Raw genomic sequence first — 18,387 nt, forward strand, 5'->3', positions numbered from 1 at the left:
TTGTGGGAGAGCAGCAAAGCTGGGTGACAGCTGTGATCCCCACAGCACTCCCTTGTATTTCCAAGGTGGTCCAGCTCCCGTGAGCCGCCCCTGGATACTAGCCATCCCTCACCTCCCGCACTCCCACACCAGAGGCAGCCTGGAATTCACATGAGAGGAAGCAATGTAGGCAGAGAGACATCATTAAATCTATTCTAATTTAGGGCTTCTCAATGGCCCTGTGGCCATTCCAGGTCAGATAATTCCTTGTTATGGGGCTTTCCTGGGCATTGTAGGATGTTCAGCATCGTATAATGTGGCTTCTACTCACTAGATGCCAGTATCACGGCCCCGTGCCCTACTTGTGACCACCAAATATGTTTCCAGACATTGCCAAATATCCCTGGGGGGAAAGGGGAAGAAGTGCTCTGGTTGATAACTACTGCACTAGTTTAATAAGGAAATAAGGAAATGCTCCCAAACTTGAGTGCATCACTGTTAGTGTTACGTGACCGGCGGGTGAAACACTCCCCGTGTTTACCAGCAGACCTGAGAGCCCACTTCCTCTGTCAGAAAATAAGGCTCCAATCCGTGTGCAAAGACTTGAGTCGTCAAGAGTCAAGTGAGTTCTTGCTTCTAGAATCAGAGAGACCAGCCAGGCTTTAAGGACCAATCTTAAAAAGTACTTTCCCATCTGTAAGATGGACACATTAGTTTGTATTTCCCACTGTTGTGGTGAGGATTAAAAAGAGGCAGTGTGCATTACAGGGCTGCATGCCATAATACTGGACATAATTATCACTGCTTTATCCTAAGGACTCAGAAAAGAGGTGGGACTAGAGCCCAAAGTGAGAATGTCCTCCAAGGAAAAGTGGCCTTGGCATTGGCCAGTCAGCACTTCCCCTGGGACACCCAGGCCATCTGGGGTGGGGGAACGCTGTTGCTGAAAGGCCCACTTCGTGTGTTCATCTCTTTCCAAATGCCCAGGCTGCCTCCCCGACTCCCTGTGCCAAGGGAGGAGTTGCAGAGTGAGTGGGCGAGTGGGCGGAGGTGTGTGCCCACACAATCCCCATCAGCCCGGGGCAGTGTGGGCACATGCCTGGGAGGGGCCAAGAGCCATGCCTGGCACAAACACCCTGGGGTGTCCCGTTCCCATGGTGATGGGCCCACTGGTGACAAACCCCAATCATCTTCATGATGGTTATTATTATGATTAATAACAGTCTGCACATGGCTGGCATGATGGCACTGGCATCTTAAATGACACCTTGTCTCGATGATGATGGTGCAGTAGCTGTATGCTGGCAACGCCTAGGATGTACTCCAGTGGAAACCCTGGGGTCTGCCTGGAAGCTCAGAATATGCTCGTTCTGCTGGGTGACCCCCACCTCACAGCCAAGCCGGGCAGCTGGACACTCAGAGCTGTCAATACCCTAAGCTCTAACTGAGGGAGAACAGGAAGGCCAAGAAGTCCTGCTGAGCACCTACTGTGTGCCAGGTTGTCCATCCCCATTATTCTCACAAACCCACACCCACACCACACACACCCGTTGCCAGTGAGTCAATTCTGACTCAGAAACAGAGGCACAAAACTCTTCCATATCGTGGCCAAAGTCCCGGAGGTAAGAATGAGAGAGCTAAGATCTGTTTGATCTTAAGTCTTTAAAATCCAAGAGACTAGGTTGTGAACTAATGCAGGTAGAACCATTAGGGAGCAAAACGCTAAACTAAGCCCCTTTCATCTCTGCCCTGTTTATTGTTCCAACAGCCCTATGAGGCAGGTACTATTAGTTCCTTCCCCACCTCCATTTTACAAGGGAGGAAACTGAGACTCGGGGTGTCAAATGTGTATGAAATAAAAACAAGGTTTGGTCACTGATCACCCAGTAAATGCTCAATGAATGTCTGCTGGCTAAACACTGATTGACGAATGAGGGAACTTCCAGCCCCTGCTTCCTGAGAAATGATTGGCTCTGCTTCCTGCAATGCCCACAGCTGGGGCTGGAACCCAGGCCCCAGTGCTGCCAACCAGGCTCCTCAGGGCCCTGTGTTCAGAGGCTTCCATGGTCTCCGGTTGCTGTGTTGAGGCCTCCCCTCTGCACTAAGGGCACTTCTTGTATGGAGCTGTCTGCTTACAAAGAGGAGGCAGCAAACAATGACCTGAACCCCTGCAGAGGTGAGTCTATAAGTGGAAAAGGTCCTGGGCCTCACAGGGCACCCCAAGAGTTCCACCTCCTTGTCACAGTCCCCATAATGGCTATGTGGCTGTGGTAGATTAAAGATGGAGACATATTCTTTGCTATCCCTGTCATTGAGAGGTGGATACTATGTCACCTCCACTGGAATCTGTGACCTGCTTGGCCAATAGACTGGTGGAAAGGATGTTCTAAGACTTGTGATTCTAGGTCACAAAAAGGTTTGTTCCACTTGACCTTTGAATGCTTGCTCTGGGGGAAGTCAGCTGCTGTATAAAAAGTCTGATTATCCTGAGCTGCCAGGCTGTAAGGAAGCCCAATCTAGCCACGTGAAAGGCTGCAGAAGAAGGAAAGGGTGAAAGAGAAGAAGTAAGACTTCTCCTGTTCCAGCTTGCTAGCCCAGACATGTGAGTGAGGATGCCTTCAGCTGACTCCACCTCCAGCCACTATCTGACTGCACCTGCATAAGAGAGACTGGGCCTAGTCAATGCTCAGAAACATATGAGACAATAACAACTTGTGGTAAGCCACTAGGTTTGGGGCATTTTGTTACACATCAATAGCTAACTGGAACAGGGATGAAAGTGCTGATGATGGCTACCCACGGATCTCCCATGTGGCTTCCTTGTTGGGAGCTGTTACTGAGGCCTCTGGCCTCTCCTGACATTTACTGGGTTGTGTTGACGACCAGGCTAGGGCTGGGGTGGTGTTCTGTGGGTGACAAGGCCAGAACCACTTCATCTCCAACTTGGTCGAGCTTCCTTCCTGGTTGACGTTGGGTCTCCAAGGGTTAGCCAAAGGAAGGATGCCCAAGTCATGGCCCTTCCTTCTCCTCCTCCTCTCCCTGTGGTTTCAGAAAACCAAGAGTCTAAAGGGAGGACATTTGAGGATTGGCTCCTTTTATTTCACTTGGGGGGAAATCCACAAGCAAGGAGAATGGAAGAGAGTGTGGACAAGCCAGCAGGAGAGATGAATCCTCCATTTCTCAAGAGCTCTGAAGCAGGTTAAAGAAAACACCTGCTGGTTCTCTGTTGTGTTGATCCATATACTTGAGTTTAGGAATAATACTATCAAGTGTATGCCCTGCCCGTGGCCTGGGGCCCTGGGAAACAAGAGAGTACATGAACCCTACCAGCAAAGCTAGGGCAGCCCAGAAGGCAGGCCCCTACACAGTGTGAAGCCTACACAACACTGCCTTCCTGGCTCTGTGGGCTCTGACTCTCCCCGTGCCTACTGATCTGTCTGTTTACCTGCTGCCTACTTCTCAGGGACTGGGGAGATTTTTGCAGGCTGCTGTGAGTCCTTTTTGCCTGGACACTTTGTAAAAGACACTGGGTTTCTGTTTGTTACTGCATCACTCAGAAGTGGCTGGATGGAGTTTTGTCAAACTTTGGATGTTCTGACTCAGATACAAGGTATTATACAGCATGAACGAAACCCACTTCGCGGCTGGGGTACCTCAAGGAGATCAGTGATTTCCAAAGGAACTGAACCTGAGGGAAAGGGAGAGATAATATGGAGGTCCTTCTGGGAGAGAGAAACCAGATGTAAGGTACATGGAGAGAGACATAAACAGGGGTTTGAAGAGTGTGGTGTGTGTTTTAATGCATGTATAGTGTGTCTGCAGGGTGTGTGCGTGTGTAGATGTGTGTATAGTGTGTCTGTGGTATGTGTGTGTGAATGTGTGTACAGTGTGTCTTCAGGGTGTGTGTGTATGTGTATACAATGTATCTCTGTGTGTGTGTGAATGTGTGTCTGTGGGTTGTGTGTAGTATATGCATGTGGTGTATGTGTGGGTAGATGTATGTGTGTGTATGGTATGCATTATGTGGTATGTGTGGTATTACTGTGTGATGTGTGTGTGGTATGTATTGTGTGTGATCTGTATTGTGTGATGTGTGTGTGGTGTTATGTGTACCTGTGTGCACACACCTCTAATGAAAAGTCACAGGGGTAGATCTTTTGAATTATCAATTGTTTCTTTGCAATCAAGCTGTTTTTCACAGTCAACTCAATGTGGCTTGCTCTAGCGTGAGTGGTGGTGGAGAGTTAATTACTTAACGATGGTTAATGATTCTCCTGAGTGATACTGGAATTTATATGCAAATTAATAACAATCACAACAACTTAGCGCTATCGTTGGAGGGATGCTTAATGTCTCCAGGTGCTGTGCTGGCTGCTGGAAGCAGGATGCTGGATGCATGCTACCTCATCTCATCCTCACAAGGACCCTTCCAGATACATATGGTCCTCCCATCATATTTCCTGCAGATGAGGAAACTACAACTCAGAGAAGTTGACTAAAGTCACAGTTAATAAGTGGCAGAGCCAAGTTAGGCCTAGGTAGTCTGACTTTAACTCTCTTACTTTTAATCCCTGGGCTGTAGTAAATGAATAGATTTACATGAACTCACAACTCATAGGAGCAGAGACCCCTGGATGAACATGACTTCTAGATGAGTATTTAGGGTAAGAGAAGAACTGGCCAGTAAAATCCAAGGACAAGGGTTTCACAAGATTTGGGGATGCTCTGCACAATAACCCTCAAAGGTCAATGGCAAGACAGGTGACCAAGGTGCTGGCCCTGAAGGCACTCAAGCCATGGCCTGGGCACCTCTCAACAGCGTGGTAGCACTGCGACTCAGCTCAGTGACCTCAGGCCCAACTCCGAGTTGAGATTCTAGAACCACTGGGATGACTACCACCCCCTCACAGTCATCTGTCAAAAACCCCTCTGGGCCCCTCCACCACCTCTTACCTGCCAGCCTGCAGCACCCCAGAAATGCTGAAGAGCCCAAAGTCTGTGATCACCACCTTGCCATTGTCATAGAAGACGTTCTTGGACTTCAGGTCCTTGTGGAGGATGCCCTTGGCGTGGAGGTAGCCCATGCCCTGCAAGAAGGAAGGGGACAGGTAGGTGGTGGCCAGAGGAAGCCAGTGCACTCACTGCCACACCCTGTCTTGGGTTCGCAACGCTTGCCTGGCAATCCTGCCTCCCCAGGAGGATCACGCTGAATAGCTGGGCGCCTAGGGCCCAACCACTAGGGCTTGGAGGTGGAGTAAGAAGTCAGCTCTGGAAGAAGGCATGACGGTGGGAAGAGGCAGGGCCTTCATGTCACTCATCAGCCACCACCCTCGGGTAACTTCATCTAGCTTTTCTGTTTCCTAAAAATGTCCCCAGAAGGAAAAGGGTGGGGGCTAAATCTGGAAGAAGGTCCCCAGAGGAAAGGAATTATTTAACCATCTTCTTCCACCTCCATTTTTAAGAAGGATTCCTCCGCAGGAGACTTGCTCCTTACATCCACCCTTAGTCTAGGCCAATGCAGAACGCACAGCAAATTCCTCAAGAGGTGTGTCATGAACCAACACTCAAGGATAGGGAGAAGAGTCTTCTCCAAGTCCAGCTCAAAGGGGAGAGTCTAGATGGGTTTTCTTTGCCTTCATGAGTAGACATGTTTTTATTTCCTCTGGCGGCTCAGTCCTAACACTTCCAATAGGAAATGAAAGCCTGAGTACAATTGGCTGATGAAGCACCCACCAGAAAACACAGCAAGGCCCCAGCTGTTTTAATCAAAAACAACACCCAGCAGTTGGATGTTTCCTCAATGGCTATGGGGAGACTGGCTTACACTAATGGGGGCACAACTCAAGGGTGCAAGGGCTAAGGGCTACCACTCATCTGTCAGCTTGTCATACTGTGGTGGCTTGCACGTTGCTATGATGTGGGAAGCTACCACAGATGTTTCAAATATCAGCAGGGTCGCCCATGGTGGACAGGTTTCAGCAGAGCTTCCAGACCAAGACAGACCGGGAGGGAAGGCCTGCTGATCTCCTTCAGAAAATCAGCCAGTGGAAACCTTATGGACCACAACAGGATGTTGTCTGGCTCACTCGCTTTGGACACATCATTGGGAGGGATCAAAGATGAGGACATCGTGTTTGGTGAAGCACAGGACCGGTGAGGGCAAGGGAGACTCTCAGTCAGATGACTGGCACAAGAGCTTCAATGCGTCCTTGAACATGCTGGTGACTGAGGATGACGCAGCACCAGGCAATGTTTCATTCTACTGCACCTAAGACTATGGTGAGTTGCCTCCAACTCAACAGGAGCTAACAACAGGGGTGAGGGATTCTAATGGGAGCTGAAAAGCCCATCATGCCCCAGCTCTCACATGTCCAAGTAGCATGGGGATGAGGCACCAGACAGAAGCTAAGTATTAGCAGACCACTCCTAACAGTCATACCTCAGCAAAATTCTTACTTACACACAGCCTGGCGTTTTTCAGGCCAAGTCTAATTTCTTTTAAGCCTACACTGGTGGTCTGAAGCCAGACCAGGTGTCTCAGGAGCTCTGTGGGGCTTCTCAGGCAGGGGCCAGGTCTTTCTGAAGTTCTAGAAGGAGGGCCCAGAGCCTACCATACCTTCACAATTTCTTGGGCAATCTGTCTTGTTTTGTTGACATCCAAGACGATCTTGGCATCTCTTACCACAGAATAGAGTGTCCGTCCTTTACAGAGACTGAAAGACAAAAGGACGGGATAAAGGACTGTTAAGATAAAGGCGACCCACAACAGTTACTAAAAATGAGAAACCCCAGAGTGGGCACGCCACTGGTATGCCTACAAGATCACAAAGCTGGGGCTGGACCTCAAATGGGGTTCAAGGATGTGGGCCTGGGAGGCAAATCTTTTGGATTCTTCAGGATGTTCACCAACTCTGGCATCCAAGGACGCCTCAGAGTCTAGCCTAGGCTGAAAGTGGATTCACTATGGTCAGTCAATCCCAACGTCTCACAGGTGGAAAGCTGTACCTAAGCCAACAGCTCTGGGCTCCTCAGACAGCACACTGCTGGCCACTTGTGCCAGCTGCTTCCACTCGTCGTGAGTTGCCAGTGTGGGCGGACCACTGTGAAGGACTAGCAAAGCTGTGGCTGATATGTCTAAGTATCATCAGCAAACGATGCATTCAAACCCATAGACAGGGGTGTGTAAACACCAATGAGAAGACCGAAAAAGCAGACATTTGTCTGGATAGAGGGGTTTTCAAATGATTTTCAGCCTCATGGCGTTCACTTGGAGGACCGGTGGTTTAGGATGACTGACAGGATGAAAAGGAACATGATGCAGTGAGACAAACATCTTGTTTAGTTGCCTACATGCTCATCTGTTCATTTCCTTGGCATGGAGTCCAATTCCAGGCATGCACAGAGCAGGCACTCAATGAACAGTCACCTAGTGAATGAGTGGGTGAATGAATGAATGAATGAATGAGTGAATGAGTGAGTGAACTCCAGATTCTTCATAGCATCCTCAGCCCCCAGCACAGTGTCTGGCTCATAGAATCAAATATTGGCTGTAAGAAGAATGTCATTATGAAAATCAATTTTTCAACTCTATCAAAATAACAGCTTGATTTTTTAAAAAAACCTGTGACTTTATTACTAAAACATTCTAGGCAATTTTCTCACTCAGTTAGTGTTAAGGAGAGCTTGCTGGGTACTAGGCTTTTCTGAGATCGTAGTTCCCGGTGGTTAAAGCATGAACTCTGGTCTCCAAGGGATCTCAGTTTTAATACCTGCTCCACTCACTGTGTGTCCTTGGGTGGGCCATTTAATTTCTCTGTGCCTCAGTTTCCTCGTCTCCAGAAGGGAGCTAGTGACACCCGTCTTGGAGAGTTAGTATTAGGATTGAATGAGAAAGAGTTTGCTACAGCGTCTGGTCCTCGGTGGGAAGTATAGCATGGTGGTTAGGGGCACAAAGGTCTAGATGGGACTCTGGATTCGAATCCTGGTCTGTAACTTAGTGACTGTGCGATGCTGGGCAGGACAGTTAATCTCTCTGAGCCTCAGTTTCATTATCTGTAAAAAGAGGCCACCAACATTTTCTATCTCATAGAGTTTTTAGGAAAATCACATGAAATCAGGTGTGTAAAGTATCTATTCCTGCCTAACACACAGTCAATACTCATAAAAGGCTGGCTATTACAAGTAATAAGTGATCAATAAGACAGTGAACACAGACACTTGTGCAAATACACCTACTCTTCACTTATCAACTATTTTGTTATTTGACATTTTGCGTTCAGCACAATTGTGAAAAATCTATCTGACTATTTTGCACAGTAACGATGTACATTGGTGGTAACAATGGCTATGATAATTAAGGTCATGTGTCATCTGGGCCATGATTCTTAGTTGTCTAGCAGTTGTGTAATGATGTAATTTGGCAGCTATGTAATTAATGATGCAATGTGGCAGTCGTGTAATGATGTACTTGTCCTCCATTTTGGGATGTTATATGGTCATCTTCCATTTTCATTTAATGCCAATTTTCACGTAACCACCTGTGGAACCTAGCCCTGCTGATAAATGAGGGGTAAGTGAATATATAAATGATATGCTTATATACACATATGTCTATCTGTCTATCCATTCACCCAACCACCTACCCCCTCAGCAATCAATTCATCTATCCACATACCCATCCAAGACACTACATATAATCACCTATGATTTTTAACTAAGATTTGTTTCTTCATCAGCTTAAGGTGAGACTCCCGAGGTAGCCGATTCACAGGGAGACAGCCCGTGATGACTCAAGGCTGTCCCCTGTTGCTGGTCCCAGCTGCATGTTTGCTGTGGCTGCTGGAGGAGAGGTGGAAGAAGGGTGGGCTGTGCAGCCAATTAAACCATATTGACATTTAAGTGTTTGAGACAGTGGAGACCGTGGGCAGATTCCCTTCCCAGGATGCTTCACTCTTAATCAGCTACCTATACTCATGATAGGCCAGAGCCCAGAAAACACGTCCTCGCTGCAGACCACAGAGCAAATAATCACAACAGGCCCCAAGACTCCCAGAGCCTCCTGCTCAGGGAAACGGCATCAAAGTCACAGGCTTCCAATTTCCCTCCCCCATATCTTCTCTGCTCACACCCTCCTTTTCAGCAACAGCTGCTAAAGCCTTTGCTTCTCTCACGACCGATGGCTTCTGTTGTGGAACAGATCGACTCTGACTGTTGGGAGTAGAAATTGGTAATATCATTTGGAAGAAGACAATAGTTGCTGTTGAGTTGATTCCAACTCATGGCGACCCCGTGTGTATCAGTGTAGAACTGTGCTCTGTAGGGTTTGCAGGGCTGATTTGTTGGAATTAGATCACCATACCTATATTCTGAAGTGTCTGTGGGTTGATGTGAACCTCCAACCTTTGGGTTAGCAGGCAAGTGCATTAACTGTCTACACTGCCCAGGGACTCATTGGCACATCTACTAAAGCCAAGTATAAAAATAACCCATTACCAGCAATTCCTCCCCTAGGTACACACTCAACAGATGTGCATCCTGTATTCACTCAGAGACAATTACTAGAATGTTAATACAGCTCGTTCACGATGGCCTCCAACCGGAACCAATAGAAAAATGGATGAACTGTGATCTAGCCAAGTAACAAAATACATTCCCACTAGTGCCCAAGGCACTTGACTGCTAACCAGAAGGCTGGTGGTTCAAATCCACCAGCCACTCCTCGGAAGGAAGACTGGGCAATCTACTTCCATACAGTTACCATCTTGGAAACCCAAGGAGGGGTCGCTATGAGTCAGAATTGACTAGACGGCAGTGAGTTTGGTTTATTGGTTTATACAATATGATGATGAGCAAACTACTGCTAACTGTCAAAGACAAGGATGAAGCTTTTACATATGATGTTGAGCAAAAGAAGCCAGACACACAAGACCAGACACCAAAGTTTCATTTATCTACGTGAAGTACAGGGGTAGACAAAACTCCTCTGTGTGTTGAAGTCAGCACAATGGTGACTCTTTGGTGGGGAGGGGATGGAAGAAGCATGTGAAAGACTAGGGGGCTGTGATGGTCTGTTTCTTGCTGTGGGGGCTGGTTCCATAGATGTAGACACTTAGAACATTACCCATTGCCATCTGGTTGATTCTGACTCCAGAGACCCTATAAGATGTAATAGAACTGCCCTACAGGGCTCTGAGGCTGAAATCATTACATAAAGAGATAGCCATGTCTTTCTCCTGAGGAGCAGTTGGTGGGTTAACAGCCGAGCGCTTAATCACTGCACTACCAGGGTTCCTTTTAGTGACATCAGGGCTGGGAAATGGAGATAACAGTAACAATTCAAGCTGATGTGTACTGAGCACTTTCTATGTGCCAGGTACCAGCCTGGGCACAGGAATCCCCTGAGGTGAGTATTATGGCAGGGTTCCGCTGACCCTAGCATGTGCATTTCCTCACAATTGAACATTTCTGAACTCAGAATGTGTCTTGCAGTCATTGGTCATCACGGTTTAGCCACCAATGCTTTGTTCTTTCTTTGTTGTCCATCGAATACATGGTGCCTTGCGACTGACGGCCTTCTCAGGCTGATGAATTACAGCAACCCCATTGTACAGATGAGGAAACTGACGCTCAGGATGATAAACAGCTTGCCAGGATGATTCATGGTACAGCTGGGATTTTAACCCAGGCAGCCTGGCTCTGCAGCTTAAGCGTTTAACCTCCAGGCTTTGTCTCTTAGCATCTTTCTCTGAGACTCTGAGTACCTGGCACATCAGAGGCCCCCAGAAAAGAGAAGCTCTAATGTCACTTCCACCATCACCTTTGGCAATGAAGATTAATGAGACCTGCTGTCCTCAGTACCAAAGTCAGTCTGGAGGTCGGCAGAGGGTGTTTGAATGCTGTAGGACATATTTCATACCTCTCTAACTTCTGGGGCAGTAGGTGCATACAGACACACACACACACACACACACACACACACACCCCTCCTGGTATACTTTTCAGCAGCAAAGATCATGTTCCTCTGGGAACAGGGGCAAGGAATTTCCCTTCTTAGCTGGAGAAGCATCACTCCCTCCAAAGACGTCCGTGTGCTATCCCCAGACCTGTGCATGTACCACCTCCATGGGGAGGAGAATGCAGATGTGACTAACGGTCTTGAGGTGGGGAGGTTGGTCTGGATCATCCCAGAGCGCTGGATATAATACCATGGTTCTTAAAAGTGAAGGGAGAGGCAAAAGAGAGAGGCAGAGGGAGTTTTGCCTCCCAAAGAAGAGGTTGCAGAGACATGATATTAAGAAGACTCAACCTGTCCACTGTTGCTGCCTTTGAAGATGGAAGAAGGGGTCATGACCCACAGAGTGTGGGCAGCCAGACACTGGAAAAGGCCTTTAGACTGTCCCCTTAGAGCCACCAAAGGGAACACAGCTCTGCCAGCACATTTTAGCCCAGTGCGACCCATTTCAAACTTCTGACTTCCAGAACTGTCAGATAATCAATGTATATTGTTTTGAGCATGGTAATTTGTTACAGCAGCAAGAAGAAATGAATACAGTGGGGTAGTACGTATTGTCTCATAGGGTGGGTGTGGGCAGTGTTGAATTACCCAGGGCCTTACGTGTGCTTACTTCCCAATCTGTCGTGAACAATTTTACATTTTTTCACCACATCCAAGACTCTGCTTCTAGGTATAGCTGCCATCTGTTTCTCTCAGTCCTATAGCACCTTCCTACAGAGCCAAAGCCTCTTTTCCAATGTACAATTCCTGACAGGGATGGAGGACCCGGTAAGCAAGGTAAGTCTGGGCCTACCTGTGCTTACTAACTCATCTGCAGTAAACAGTTTTATGTGTTTTCATCATAAGATGATGGTGAAACTCATGTGAAATTGCTCTCCACACAAGAGTATAAATGCAGGTAAGCCCTTGTTCACCATGCTTATTGGGTCCTCTATTCCTGAGTATGAAGTTGAAATGGAATCACACAAGTGAAGTATTTGGTCCAGCATGTGGCTACAACCTGTACTCTGAAAAATACTGAGACACTATTATTGCCAAAGGAGCTCTGGTGGTGTAGTGGGTAAGGCACTTGACAGCTAACTGGAAGGTCCGTGGTTCAAGTCCACCAGCTGCTCTGTGGAAAGAAGACTAGGTGATCTACTTCTATAAAGATTTACAGCCTTGGAAACCCAATGGGAGTTGCTATGAGTCAGAAACGACTCGATGGCAGTGGTTTTCTTTTTTGGTTTATTATTGCCAATAACAGTATTCTAATAAATCTCTCCAGGCTGGACGACTACAACTGCCAATTCATCCTCCACCCAGAATTCCAAAGGACTGCTTCAAACTGCCATGCTAATCATGTCACTCCATTGCTAACCCCCTTCAATGGCTTCCAAATGCTCTATGGATAGAGACCAAACTCCTACACAGCCTACAAGGCCCTGACCAGCTGGCTCCTGTAGACTGCTCTGCCTTCTTTTTGTTGTACTCTTCCCTTTGCTCTGGCTACGTTGCCCACCTCAGGGCCTTTGCCCATGCGACTTCCTTGACCTGCAACACTCTCCCCCATTGTTCTCAAGAGCCTCCCCAACTTCCCATCTAGGACTTTGCCCCACAGGTCCCCCCTCCAGCACTGTGGACTCCATCTGTGGTGTGTGTCATGGTGTCATTATCTATGTGATGGCTGGGGTCTTCAGTTAAAGGCTGTCTCCCCTTCCAGCCTCTAAGCTCTATGAAGGCAGGCAGAGTTCAGGTGCATCTGCCTTACTGCTACGTCCCAACACACAGCTGGGCACTGAGGAAGTGAGCCGGCAGACAGCAAGTGTCATGAGCCTTCTCACATGGCCTTGGCCCAACTTCCTTTTCCCATGTTCCAGGGAGTGAGGTCCCCACTATGTGTCACAACCAACAAACTGGAACAACATCTGAGAGAGCCGTGTCTTCATTGTTCTTTGCTTATGTACCTACCATTGGCTTATTTTTGGAGCTCTAATGGAGCTCTGGTGGTCTAGTGGTTAAAGCTTTCAGCTGCCAACCGAAAGGTCAGCTGTTTGAATTCACCAGCTGCTCTGTGGGACAAAGATGAGGCAGTCTGCTTCTGTGAAGATTTATAGCCTTGAAAACCCCATAGGTGTCTCAGGGGACATCATGGTCAATGGGCACAACATAGTACATAAAAATCTTCTCTACATCCTACTGTGGTGAGTGACTGGGGTCTTAAAAGCTTTTGAGCAGCCATCTAAGATGCAATTATTGGTCTCTCCTCATCTGGAGCAAAGAAGAGTGAAGAAAATCAAAGTCATTTGGAAATAATTAGTCCAAAAATATGATGGACCACGAGGACCTCAGCCTTCCTGACCCTGAGACTAGAAGAACTAGATGGTGCCTGGCTACCAATGCCAATCACTCCAAAAGGGATCAGAATTGGACATAGAGTGGGAGGGAAAATGTGGAACAAAATTCAAAAATACAAACATGACCAGAATTACCAGTATGTTAGAAACTGGTGGAACCCCCAAGACTATGGCCCCGTGGTTATCCTTTGGGCCTGGAAATTGACTCGCTTCCATTGATTAGCTCTCAGTCCAACAGTAGAAAGACCTACAAGCAGAACACCTACCCCAGGGAGTTGCACCCACCTACCCTAGGGAGATACACCCCTTGCATCAGCCATGAGACATCAGAGGGGCAGCATTCACGTAGAGGGAAAGCTGGACAGACAGGAATACAAGGATAAGGGCAGGGAGGGGGTAGTCAGAGGGAGCAGAGTCTTTTATGGTTGGCGATTGTAATTGCGGCATGAAATCAAATGTGCGTGAGGTGCTGAGAGTAAAACAAGTCTGCTTTGTAAATCTGCACCCAAATCACAGTAAAAAAGAAAAGAAAAGAAACCTACAGGGCAGTTCTATTCTGTCCTTTAGTGTTGCCATGAGACAGAACTGACTCAAGGGCAGCGAGCTGTCATTGGGAAGGAGCTCTCAGGAGCCCTGGTGGCACAGTGTCAGTGGTTTGAACCCACCAGCTGTTCTGTGGGAGAAAGATGTGGCAGTCTGCTTCCATAAAGATTATAACCTTGGAAACCCTATGAGGGCAGTTCTACCTGTCCTGATCTCATGGGGCGGACTCTAACAGAGGAGGTAACCAATAAACCAGTAAGCAAGCAAACGCATGACAAGTTTGATGAGGGAGAGAGTGAATGGGAGGTGGGTGTTTCTTTAGCTACGGTGGCAGGGTAAGACCCTCTGGGGAAGTGACCTCTACATTGACAGTTGGATGAAGAAAGAAGCCAACCATATGAAAGTATGGGGAAGAGAATTCCAGGCTGAGGGACCAGCTAGTGCAAAGGCCCTGGGGTTACTGGAGTAACAGAGAAAAGGCCACCAAGGCTGGACTCTAAGAGCCCCTCCCTGTAGCTGTGCTTCTCCAGTGTCTTCCCTCCAAATAAAAGAAACAGTTGGATAGAAATGGTCCCCAGTTCTGCCTGGTTTGGGCTCTGAGGGCAGCTGGTTTCAGAGTGAGCTGTTTTCAAAACACTGGGGTGCTCAGAGAAGGGATTTACAAGCCCTCTTCCAGCCACTCACTTACTTCTAAAGAGCATTCCCCAATCCTGCAAACTCAAAACCCATTTAATTGTCCTCAACTCCATCCCTTCACCCACGCCCCCCCCCCCAGCCTTTTCATAAATCAATCACATTCCAAGCCACAATTTGTGTGCTCCATCAAATTCAGCCCCAGGCCATCTTCAACATCCAAGCCGTTCATGAATTGAATGCCGAAGATAGTAAGCTCGGGACTCGGGGGCTTATAATAAAAAATGCCAGGTTAGATTCATATAAAAATAAGAAATGCCAGAAAGCAAGGGAGAAACGCCAGCTGTTTGCCACCTGCTTAACCCAAAGTGTGTCCAGGAAATGAGTTATACAGATACATTAAGTAACGGGCTGGGAAGGCTCGAATCCCAGCCAGACAAGAAAGATGACAGCGGCTTACCAAGCATCAAAATATGCAAAGCGGGAGCACAAGGCCAAACCAAAAGGATTCGCTGCTGGTGAGTCAATTCCGACTCATAGCAACCCTACAGGATAGAGTAGAACCGCCCCATAGGGTTTCCACAGCTGTAAATCTTTATGGAAGCAGATTGCCGCATCTTTCTCCCATGGAGTGGCAGGTGGGTTTGAACTGCCAGTCTTTCAGTTGGCAGCCAAGCGCTTAACCAGAGCACCAGCAGGCTCCTTGTAGGGAGGGCAGGGCTTGTTTTTTGCTGATGCCTGCCCTCCGTCCCCTCCTCTAATGCTTGCTATTGTTGTGAAGCTCGCAGAAGTGGAGAAAGAGAAAAGGGAGCCTAGACTCAGGCCTGCTGTCTTCCTTTCTCCACAGCTGGGGCTGATCTGCTATGTCAAGAGCCCAGGAGGCAACTCTGGTGAGTAGTGACTGGGATCTTAAAATCTATTGAGTGGTAACCTAAGATGCAACTATAGGTCTGCCCTCATCTGGAGCAAAGAAGAGTGAAGAAAATCAAAGTTATTTGGAAACAGTAAGTCCAAGGATATGATGGACCACAGGGATGTCAGCCTTCACAACCCTGCGACCGGAAGAACTAGATGGTGCCTGGTTACCAGTGCCAACCACTCAGAAAGGGATCAAAATTGGAGATCCTCAATACAGTGGAAGGGAAAATGTGACACCACATTCAAAAACACAAAAATGACCAGAATTACTGGTTGCATAGGGACTGGTGGAACCCCTGAGACTATGGCCCTGGGTTATCCTTTGGGCCTGGAACTGGACTCACTTTCATGGATTAGCTCTTAGCCCAACAGTAGAAAGACCTACAAGCAGAACACCTACCCCAGGGAGATGCACCCACCTACCCTAGGGAGAGGGAGCTCTGGTAGCATAGTGGCTAAGGCACTTGACTGCTAATCAGAAGGCTGGTGGTTCAAACTCACCAGCCACTCCTCGGAAGGAAGATGGGGCAATCTACTTCTGTAGTGATACCACCTTGGAAACCCAAGGAGGGGTCCCTATGAGTTGGGTCCGACTCGATGGCACATAACAACAACAACAACAACAACCCTAGAGAGATGCACCCCTAGATCGATGAACCATGAGCCACCAGAAGGCAGCATGTGCATAGAGGGAAAGTGGACAGACAGGGTTGCACAGATAAGAAGGGCACAGGAAAGGGGCAGTCACAGGGGGGAGATGGGAGGAGAGCTTTTTATCATTGCAGGCGAGAATCGGGGCTGTGAAACCAAATGTGCATGAACTGTTGTGAGTAAAATGAATCTGCTTTGAAATACGCACCCAAATCACAATGAAAAATAATAATAATAAAAAAAAGCCTGGGAGGCATATATGTGTACAGATAGAAGTGTCTATATATATATGTATGTTTCAGTATAGATATGTGTGTGCACGCACATGTATTCAACAGAAGGCACATTACAGATACTTCTCAGACATAACCAAAAACCTTGCAAGATTGATTTTCTAGAGTTGAAGGTTTAGGACCTAGTCTTATGGGACAGCTCTATCATTTGGCATATTATAGTTCACAAAGTTCATGGTCTGCATTCTAGTGAGGTGAATAGTGTCTGGGTTCTTAAAAGCCTGTGAACAGATTGCACAGCTTGAAGATGTAATCCATGTCACTGAATTGAACATATGGAAACAGTTAAACGGGTGTATGTTTTGCTGTATATATTTCCAACAACAATAACATAGTAATTAAATAAGAGCTTGTGAGTGATCATCTAAGAGAAAACTACTGGTCTCTACTCATCAGGAGTAAGACAGTGAGAAGAAAACCAAAGTCTCAGAGAAAGAACGAGTCTCCAGGGCTACCAGCATATGCCAACCACGGCCTCATCTACCCTGAGCCCAGAAGACCTCGATGGTGCCTGGCTACCACTACCAACCATTCTGACCAGGGTTGTAATAGGTGGTCCCAGATAAAATGGGAGAAAACTATAGAAGAAAATGCAAATTCTTTAAAAAGTTCACACCTCCTGGACCAGTTGAGAGCAGAGGACCCCCAGAGACTATTGCCCTGAGTTACTCTTTAAACCTTGAACTGAAACCATGCTCTGAGGTCACCTTTTAGTGAAATAACAGAAGGGCATACAAAATAAAGGATATCACCGGTGAGTACGGTGTTGTACTAGAAAGTCATCTATATGAGACCACAAAGTCTCTAATTACACCAAATCAGAGATGACAATAAGGGGGCCGGGAATGACAGCACTGCAAATGGGACAACAAGAACACAATTCCAGAGAATGGTGACACATTGTGAAAAACATGACTAACGTCACCGAACAATTTATATAAGAACCGTCAAATGGGAACCTAACTTACTGGTAAACTTTCATCAAACACACACACAAACAAGTGTCCAGGAGGGACCGCTCAGAGCCCTTCAAGGACTGAGTCTTGGGGTTCTGCCCATGAGGGGCTGCTCTTGCTCCTGACTGGTGACTCCATGGTTTTTGGTACTTGGGGTGATGAGCTCACAGACTTGATCCTTAATCTCATGCTCAAACTCTCCCCACTTGTGGGCTTTACAAACAAAACCAGTTGCTGTCGAATCAGTATCTTGGGAGGTGCAAACTGTTAAGTGCTCAGTTATTAACTGAAAGGCTGGCCATTTGAACCCATCCAGAGGCACCAGAGAAAGAAAGGCCTGGCAATCTGTTTCTGAAAAATCAGCCAATAAAAGGCCTGTGGAGCATGGTTCACCTCTGATATGCAGGGAGTCACTATGCATTGGAGTTCACTCCACAGCAATTGCTCACTGGTATCCGGCACTATTTAGCACTGCTTGAGGATTAAAGGACATACACTGACGGCCTCCACCTACTGAGCGTTCTCATACAAAGCACTAAACAAAGAACTTCTCACTAATCCTAGAACAGGGAGGCACCATTTCACACATGAGGAAACCCCTACATAGGAAGGCTAAAAACCCGCCCTGCTATGCCGACCGGGGAGAAGCATGTCTGTGGCAGGGCTAGAACTGGAGTTGACGTCTCAAATCTTCACGTCTTTCCATTATTTCATAACATCTCTTGGGAAGATGAAAGGAAAAGTGAGGAGCTGGCTGAGGCCACTAGAAATCTCTGACTTCCGGACACCCTGGTTTGTCCACTAAGTTCAGCTGAGACCCTCCTCGTCAACCCTCGGCTTTTCCTTCTATAACCCCCACCTCCTAAATTCAGGGCAGGCCATGTTTGCATGCAACCAATGTTTGCTGCTTCTGTTTGGGAACGACGAGCAGGGCAGGCTGAAGATGGCTAGACTGAGGGGGTCTTAGGTGGAAAGAATGAGTGAGTGAGTGGGTGGGTGGGTCTGTGCTTGAGAGCCTCATTGACCAGCTGGGGAGGACTGTGTTCCTTGCTAAAGCAAGTCTT

At 47.5% G+C, this 18,387-nt stretch overlaps 1 protein-coding gene across 1 annotated transcript in view; it reads right to left on the reverse strand.

Annotated features, from left to right (window-relative positions):
* KSR2 (kinase suppressor of ras 2) overlaps positions 1-18,387 on the reverse strand; it is a 516,639-nt gene that overhangs the window by 25,559 nt on the left and 472,693 nt on the right. The window contains exons 15-16 of the mRNA XM_007938202.1: positions 6,596-6,692; positions 4,933-5,066 (exon numbers count right to left, since the gene is read on the reverse strand). Coding sequence (XP_007936393.1) covers positions 4,933-5,066; positions 6,596-6,692 — 231 coding nt within the window. The remainder of the gene's footprint in view (positions 1-4,932; positions 5,067-6,595; positions 6,693-18,387) is intronic.

The sequence above is a fragment of the Orycteropus afer genome, unplaced genomic scaffold (genome assembly GCF_000298275.1).
Source record: "Orycteropus afer afer isolate SDZICR_OR568_19922 unplaced genomic scaffold, OryAfe1.0 scaffold00048, whole genome shotgun sequence".
Taxonomy (NCBI): Eukaryota; Metazoa; Chordata; class Mammalia; order Tubulidentata; family Orycteropodidae; genus Orycteropus; species Orycteropus afer.